The sequence below is a fragment of the Vulpes vulpes genome, chromosome 16 (assembly GCF_048418805.1).
Source record: "Vulpes vulpes isolate BD-2025 chromosome 16, VulVul3, whole genome shotgun sequence".
NCBI classification, from domain to species: Eukaryota; Metazoa; Chordata; class Mammalia; order Carnivora; family Canidae; genus Vulpes; species Vulpes vulpes.
The window spans coordinates 57259198-57267412 of record NC_132795.1 but is presented as its reverse complement, the minus strand read 5'-3'; the positions used below and the strand labels follow the sequence as shown (position 1 = coordinate 57267412).

General features: G+C 58.7%; 1 protein-coding gene across 2 annotated transcripts; it reads left to right on the top strand.

Annotated features, from left to right (window-relative positions):
* The first annotated feature begins 722 nt into the window (after positions 1 to 722).
* Positions 723 to 8215, top strand: HMOX1 (heme oxygenase 1). 2 transcript variants are annotated; one of them, XM_072741481.1, is made up of 6 exons: positions 962 to 989; positions 1032 to 1063; positions 2163 to 2283; positions 4373 to 4864; positions 6218 to 6317; positions 7479 to 8215. In XM_072741481.1, the coding sequence occupies exons 2-6, from the start codon at positions 1041 to 1043 to the stop codon at positions 7607 to 7609; spliced, it is 867 nt and encodes a 288-aa protein (XP_072597582.1). In that variant the 5' UTR covers positions 962 to 989; positions 1032 to 1040; the 3' UTR covers positions 7610 to 8215. The 2 variants fall into 2 exon arrangements, with proteins under 2 accessions (XP_025866739.2, XP_072597582.1); XM_026010954.2 differs by having other exon boundaries at positions 723 to 1063.

The following is an 8215-nucleotide window of genomic DNA, read 5'->3' as shown; positions in this document are numbered from 1 at the left end:
GGCTTGGAAGAACACCAGGCATGCAAGCAGGGAAGTGGTTTGTGTAAGAGGCCTTGCTCTCAGGTTGCGAACCAAGTGCTAAGACAGCTTGGAGGTGGAGGGCCGGCTTGGACGCACTCTCGGGTTGGGGCCCGGTTTCCTGCTCTATGTGTGACCCTGGGAGCGCCACTTTATCACCCCCTGCCTCAGTTTCCCCGCCTGTAAAATGGTAGTGATCTACCCCACAGAGTGGTTGTAGGGATGAACCATAGAAACAGCACAGTCTCTAACACTTAGTAGGCGCTAAAAAAAAAAAAAAAAAAAAAAGTCCTAAATGTCCATATTAAGTGAGAATGCGGAGGCAGGCTGTCAGCCGAGGGTCCCTGAGGAGGTGGCATGGAGCAGAACCGGCGCCCAGACCCGGAGGGGTGACAGCAGGCGGGGCGGGGCTCCCAGCTTTCTGGCCCTTTCGAGGCTGCGGGGAGGTGGGGCGCGCAGGGCCCATCCCGGCCTGGGAGCCTCTGGGAGGGCCGAAATCACACGGCTGCTCAGATTTCCACAAGTTGTTTTATTTTTTTAAGCGTCCTGTTTTAAATTGCTTTGTTTTCCTTGGGTCATATGACCGCCCCCCACCCCCGCCGGCCCGGGGCGGGCGCGGCGCGGGTGTCGCAACCTCGGCCCAGTGTGCGGAGCAGCTGCCGGCCGCCGCCACGTGACCCGCCCCCGGGATAAATGGGCCGCGCGGCCCGGCAGCCGCGGCCACCGCCGCACGTCCCCGCGCCTCCGCAGACCCCGGAGCCCGCGCCGCGGCCGGCAGCACCCGCAGCGCCCGCAGCACCCAGCGCCGCGGCCGGCAGCACCCAGCAGCGCCCGGCAGCACCCAGCAGCGCCCGGCAGCACGCGCAGCACCCAGCACCGCAGCCGGCAGCACCCAGCAGCACCCAGCAGCACCCAGCACCGCAGCCGGCAGCACCCAGCAGCACCCAGCGCCGCAGCCGGCAGCACCCAGCAGCACCCAGCGCCGCAGCCGGCAGCACCCAGCAGCACCCAGCGCCGGCCGGATGGAGCGCCCTCAGCCCAACAGGCAGGCACCGGGCGCGGGGCGCGGGGCGCGGGGCGCGGGGCGCGGGGTCCCGGGTCCGGGCTCTCTCTCCCGGGTGGGCCGCCCCTGCCCGCCGCCGGGAAGCGCCATCGCCGAGTTCCTTCGGCTTTGGACTACGGAGGGGCCGGGTTTCGGTCTGGTCCGGTGGGGTCCTCAGAGGGATGAAGGCGATTTACCCGTCTGGCTCCCTGGCACAGGGTGGGTGCCCAGATGCAAGTGTCCCTATGGTAGCCAACTTTTTTTTTGACTTTTTAACGTCGTTGGAGGTGCTCCCTGCTTCCTCCGGGATCCCCGGGGCTGCCGAGCGGGGGGACCGCGGCTGGTTCTCCAGGAGAGCCCCCTGGCGGCCGCATCCTCCTCTTGCTAGCGGCCCCGCACCTGAGCCGCACGCCGCGGTGCCGTCCTGCCCCCTGCGCTGCGGAGGAGGGCTGCACAGTTCAGGGAGGCAGCAAGCCCAAGGCCCACCCCCACCCCCCCAGCAGGTGTCCAAGCTGGGATTTGAAACCACAGTCTGCCTGGCTCCTTCCCTTCCCCCGGGAGTGCGAGCATGAACAGAACTGGGGGTGATGTCTCTGGAAGGGGTGCAGGAGAGAAGGGAGAAATGACAATTCTGTGGGAGGTGGATACGGACATATGGCAGAAATATTCTCAGAGACGGACTTTTTCTTGGAGTAAAACAGTTTTGCAGATTTTTTTTAACCCAACCCCTTTTAGGATGGGCATATTCGTATCTGAAATGTCAACAGAATGAATGAATTAGATCTTGGGTCTAAAGCCAATCAACGGCAATTACGACATAAAATATGAATGTTCACACTGCTACTTCTCCCTGGGCATTGCTAACAGCCGCCCCCCCCCCCCCCCACATCACCACCAAACAATATCTGGTACCAGGATTTCCCATTTGGTTGTATGACTTGAAGCATCATAAGGCAGCTGGGAAGGTAGCCTGTGTATTAGATGGCAGGCAGGACTTGTTCCTGCAGAGAAGCCTGGTATCTCTCCGAGGCCTGAAGCTCAGTGTTGGGATGAGCCCTGCTCAGAGCAACCCTTGCTCACCCTCCCTCCGTCCTCTCTGCAGCATGCCCCAGGATCTGTCAGAGGCCCTGAAGGAGGCCACCAAGGAGGTGCATACCCAGGCGGAGAATGCCGAGTTCATGAAGAACTTTCAGAAGGGCCAGGTGACCCGAAAAGGCTTTAAGGTATGTGGCCTGGCGGGATCAGCCCTGGTGGAGTGTATGAAAGGTGTGGGTGTGCCTGAGGCACTCAGGCCAGTGGTTGAAGTGGGGACTGGGACCAGGGATGCTGAGAGACCAGACAGGCATGTCCAGGGGAATCGTTTTTGCAGATGACTTTGAGGCTTAAAGAGGCAAGGTGACCTACTCAAGGTCACACAGCAAATTCACAGCTTGCTATGGAGGGCTGAGGAGGGGCTGGGGCCCTAGAGCCATCAACTGAGCACCTACCTGTCCTGTGCTGGGCATTTTACACGCTTCATTTCTAATCTGTGCCTCAGCTCTGGGTAAGGCCAATGAGGAAGGGTAGGCTCAGGGGGTGATGTAGCGACCGAGAGGTCACACAGCCAGTTACTAAGTGGGAGAGTCTGAAATCAAACCAAAGCTGCTCTTACAGAGCTTGTGCTCCTGATCTATTTCTGGTGTGCCTCTAAAGGCAGAGGGTGGCACAGGTTCGAGCCCGAGTGCAGGTGTTTCCTCACAGTGAGATTGTGGGCATCTTACCTGTGAAGTGTCTTCAAGAGCAGAGTCTTAAGCATCTGCTCTGCGCGAGGTGTTGATCTTGCTATTTCCCAGCACGGCTGAGGAATTCATGCAAACAGAAGGCAGGCACTCGAACCAGGCAGGTGTCGGGTGTTCAGACAGCAGTGTGAGGAAAGGCTCGTTCGGGGTGAGCAGAGGGGGCTGGGTGGGGAGCACTATCCCCTACTCCTGACACCCCTCTCTTCTGCACTCTGCACCCCGCCCCCCATTGACTTCCCACCAGAGAGATGCTTCAGTGACACGTGCCCTGCCATCCTAGGGGATTGGGCCCTTGGCTACCTCGCTGGGTCTAGTCCTGGCTCCCCCTCCCTGCCCTCTTCCTCCCTCTCTCAAAAGGATGGCACATGCCACGCCCATTTGTAGTACTGTGTTTGGGGGCAGTGGGAGCCAGGGAGGTGACTGCTGGAGTGTCCCATCCCCAGCCCCTGGGACTTTGGATCTTGCCTCTAAGCCACTGAGTTCAAAGTGGACACAGATGCATGAGAGAACCCAGTGCTCACATAGGTGATGCGATGGAGGTGGCATTTGTCACCATAGCCTTGGAACCGAGGGCTAAATCCCAGGCTGAGCCTACTACTTTGCCCCTGTCACCCTGCTTGAGGGCAGCTCTCACATCAGCCCCCCTTAGGACATCATTATCCTCTCTGGCAGGGGAGGTGATCAAGGCTTGACTTGACAGTCACTCAGATCTCCAGTCACCCACAGAGGGCAAGCGGCTTACCCGAGGTCACATAGCCCAGGATGGCCCGAGCCATCCTGGTTAGAAGTGGGTCGGCACCCTCAATAGCCCAGGCTGTCTTGTATCAGGATTCCTGGCTTTGTGCCCATTTGAGAAAGGGGGCTGCTGGGAGCGTTTGTGGCTCAGAAATAACTGGGAAACCTCAACCAGAACATCTACACTTTGTCCTCCCTCAAACTCAAACTAGAGTTCCTGAGCCAAGGTGTGCTGGGCCGTCCTCCCCTGCCCAGCCCCCAGGGTGGTGGAGATGCAGTGGGTCTCTGGAAAGGAGCCTCCGCCCAAGGATAGTTATCCGGGGGTCAAAGTGCAGAGGCACTGTGAGGCTCTAGTGAACGCTTTCGTTCAGGCCCCCTTGCCCCAGAGCTGTGCTGGCTCCTAGCAACGCCTGGGCCCAAATCCAGTTTCACTGCTTGCTCGCTGTGAGGTCTCCCAGCGTCGTACCCTCTCCAAGCTTTAGTTTTTCCCTCTCTGTAAAGTGGGGAGAGCAGCTCCTCTGGATCTTTATGAGGCCTGAGTTAGGGTTTTAGGTTCAGCAGGTGGAATAAAAGGGTTTTAGGTTCAGCAGGTGCACGATGGAGTTTGACACTCCAGCTGTCTACGGTGCAGTGGGGATGGGGGGCGGTGAGCAGGGGGAGGATTGGGGGGATGACCAGGAGGTGGGATCGGAGGGGGCGAGCTGGAGGTGGGAGCTCAGCTCAGGGAGGGCATGAGGGTTCCACCGGGGCGGAGGTGAAGGGGCGGGACCGGGTCCTGACCTGCTCACCCTGGTTTCAGCTGGTTATGGCTTCCCTGTACCACGTCTATGAGGCCCTGGAGGAGGAGATTGAGCACAACAGGGAGAACCCAGTCTACGCCCCCCTCTACTTCCCAGAAGAGCTGCACCGCAAGGCCGCCCTGGAGAGGGACATGGCCTTCTGGTACGGCCCCCGCTGGCACGAGGCCATCCCCTACACGCAGGCCACCCGCCGCTATGTGCAGCGCCTCCAGGAGGTGGGGCGCAAGGAGCCAGAGCTGCTGGTGGCCCATGCCTACACCCGCTACCTCGGTGACCTGTCGGGGGGCCAGGTCCTCAAGAAGATTGCTCAGAAGGCCCTGGACCTGCCCAGCTCCGGGGAGGGCGTCGACTTCTTCACCTTCCCCAACATCGCCAGCGCCACGAAGTTCAAGCAGCTGTACCGCTCCCGCATGAACTCTCTGGAGATGACGCCCGAGGTCAGGCAGAGGGTCATCGAAGAGGCCAAGACTGCCTTCCTGCTGAACATTCAGGTGAGGGGCTGGCAGCTGTGTCCCCCTGCCCCAGCCTCAGGCTGCTCTGTGGGTGGGTAGTTCTCCTCCATGGCGGGGAAGGCGCTGGGGTCGTGGGGGAGTGTGGGCCCACTTACAGCTGGGTGCTCTTACCTCAGGTTCCCCATCTGTAAAACGGGGATATGATAGTACCTGCCTCTTCGCACTGTTGGGAGGGTCGGGTGACTTTATACCAGTCGAGTCCCGATGGCAGGAGCTGGCACAGGGCCAGCCCTGTCGTGTTAGCTGCGTTCTCTTGGGATGTGATGGGCACAGCTATGGCCTTCTATGATAACACAGATGTGTGTGTGTTTGTGTGTGGTCAGGTTGGCACTGCAGGGTCACTGTTTGACCAGGAAAGTGGCATGCAACTTTCTTTCTTTCTTTCTTTCTTTTTTTTTTTTTTAATTTATTTATTCCTGAGAGACACAGAGAGAGAGGCAGAGACACAGGCAGAGGGAGAAGCAGGCTCCATGCGGGGAGCCTGATGTGGGACTCGATCCCAGAACCCTGGGATCATGACCTGAGCCAAAGGCAGACACTCAACCACTGAGCCCCAGGTGCCCCAGGAAGCAACTTTCTAGAAGCATTGCCTTAAATCCAGGGGGATAGTAGCTTTGAAGGATGAATGGGTGGAGCTCGGGGTGGTGTGAGGCTCCTTCTAACCCCGATGTTGTAGAATCCCATAGCTCCCCGATCCTCCCCGAGGTGCTGCAGGGACTGGGGTCCTGGCTCCTGCCCTCCTGGCTTCTTGTTCCCAGCCTGGGAGCCAGCACTTGTTCTGGGGCACCTTCTTGCCCTTGCAGTCAGTGGCAGACAAAACCTGGTCAAGCCTCTGAGAAAATCTGTGCCTTTCAGAGAGGTTCTGAAAGAACAGGGGAACGGGGGCTTTGGAGGTCAGCACCCCGCTGGAAGGCTGGCTCTTGCTGCCTGAGCTCTGGTTAGCCTGCAGGAGCTGCAGCTGCAAAGCCTGGCCAGGGAACCCCATGCAGCGCCCTTCCTGGGGTGCCTGGCACAGGGGACAGCTGGGGGAAGGCAGCAGGCTGCGGGACACAAGCCCTGGGACACAGGAGAAGGGCACAAAGAGCCCCGGTGGACCCTCAAGGCAGGAAGCGGGTTACCGGGCAAGGATGTGGGGGGGAGCAGGCAGGCGAGGCCAACGCACCTGTCACATTCTCCCTCCAAAGCTGAGGGAAGGCAATGGGACTGCTCATGAGTTTTCTTACAATTTCGTGAGGTCCTAAATATTTCCTAGCACAACCTAGAAGCCCACCTGTGCCTGGGGCCTAGCACCGTTTCTTTCTAGCTCAAGCTTGTGTGTCTTCTGTCTCTTAGCTGTTTGAGGAGCTGCAGGAGCTGCTGAGCAAGGACACTGAGGACCAGAGCCCCTCGCAGGCCTCAGGGCTACGACAACGGGTTGGCAGTAGAGCACAAGGTGAGCCCCCTGCCCTCCGATGGGCTCCGTGGGAGGGGCTTGTGGCCCAGCTGTCTGCCCCCAGTACCTTCTGGCTATCCTGTCTTCTGGGTGTTTTAAATGAGCAGTCGGGCACTGGCCTGGGGGCCTGAGGCCCTCCTTCCAAGGGTGCTCTCCCCACCTGTCTTCCCCGTCTCTAAAATTAAGGGTGGTCAGCAAGTTCTGGTTCACTGGTGAGAAGCACAGACATGCATATAAAGAACCCTCAGAAGGCATGGGCAGGGCCTCTCGTGGGTGTGTGGAGTCCAACGCAGGACTTGAACTCACGACCCTGAGATCCTGATCTAAGCTGAGATCAAGAGTTGGATGCTCAACTGATTGAGCTCCCCAGGCACCCAGGGGCAAAGCCTTTTAATGTAGGCTCCTTTGGGGCCCCTTTCATGGTTCCTAAGCAGAGCACCCTCTGCCCCGATGTGGGACAGGGTGTCTGGGAGCAGTTCTAGCTGCCACTGTGCCTTGGGACATGGGGAAGACGGAACCCCTTACTGCATGCTAGACCTTCCCTCAGGTGCCCCAGAGAGGGACATGGGTAGAGAGAACATCTGGAAAACTTCTAGAAAGACCAAAGTGCTCCATGAAATGTACCCTCACCGAGCCTGACACATGTGTGGGTAGGATTGTGGCTTTGGGGGGCGGAGGGGAGTGAGTGAACAGAGAGGTGAAGCTCTGCCACCTGCCAGGCAGGTTACCAGCGGCCTTTGCTCCTAGAACCACCCTGCCCCACCTGCCTGTGGCCTTCCCACCTGTGCAGGACCTTGCGGAGCCCTCCGTCAGGAGCATGGGAATGAGGCCAGTCCCGATGGGACGGGTTGGCTCCCTGGTAGGGGAGGGGTCCTTATCCTCATGCCGCAGTTCTCAGAGTGGGGTCCCGAGTGCCCCTGGAGGATGTGTTCCCACAGTGTGGGCTGGCTGAAATGGAAAAGCAGACAGCCTGCAGGAGGAGGAAGCTCCCCGTCTTTGAGGGGATCAGAGCAGTGGCCAGAGGGCTCCCTGTCCGCTGTCACAGAATCCTGGCATGGAGCAGGAACTGTACAGGAGCCTGCTGAGGCCCTTCTGCTGTGACATCCCATACCGCCACCTCTGTCCAGCTGTGAGTGACAATGCTCCTCCTTTCTCTTTCAGACTCCACTCCCACGGAGACTCCCAGAGGGAAGCCCCAGCTCAACCTGCCGTCCCAGGCACCGCTCCTCCGATGGGTCCTTACACTCAGCTTTTTGGTGGCAACGGTGGCTGTGGGACTTTATGTCATGTGAATGCACGGGCACTGGCTCCTTAGGCTGTGAACTCTGTCCAATGGAGGACCTTGTTTCTGGAGAGGGACTATCTCTTGGCTTCCTTACTTTAGGCGCAGAGGGCTGTCTGTGCCCCCCACCCCCGCCCTGACCCTGCATCCCTCTCTTTGGAAAGGGAGAGTCTGTGGCATCTTCCCCAACCAAAAGCACATCCAGTTCAATGACATGAACTTCTGAAGTGGGAGGAGGGGTCCTGTCTGGCCCCTCAGCACCCCCAGTTCCTGCAGTAGAGCCCAGAAGACATGGCCAGAAGTGGCGGCTGTCTTGAACCTCCAAATGCCCTGGGTGTGTGGTCTCCTTGACATGCTATGACCACTTTCTCCGTGGGCCATGGCGATTTTTATATCAAAAAAGATGTTGTGTCTTGTGTTTGTCTTGTTTTTGTCGGAGCTGCATTTTGTTCCCGGCTCCACCTGAACTGTGGTATTTTGTTTGTTCTGTTTTTATAGCACAGTTAGGGTGAGTTTTGGGGGTGGGTGGGTGGGTGGGATGGGAGGTGTTTAACAACACTGTGGCCTTGGTCTCTAACTTTTGTGTGAAATAATAAACTACAGTGCCTGATAGAAA

Coding starts and splice junctions, on each gene's coding strand:
- HMOX1 (XM_026010954.2), top strand. CDS start 1,041: ATGGAGCGCCCTCAGCCCAACAG. Junction 2,284..4,372: donor TGACCCGAAAAGGCTTTAAG/GTATGTGGCCTG, acceptor CCCTGGTTTCAG/CTGGTTATGGCTTCCCTGTA. Junction 6,318..7,478: donor GGTTGGCAGTAGAGCACAAG/GTGAGCCCCCTG, acceptor TTTCTCTTTCAG/ACTCCACTCCCACGGAGACT.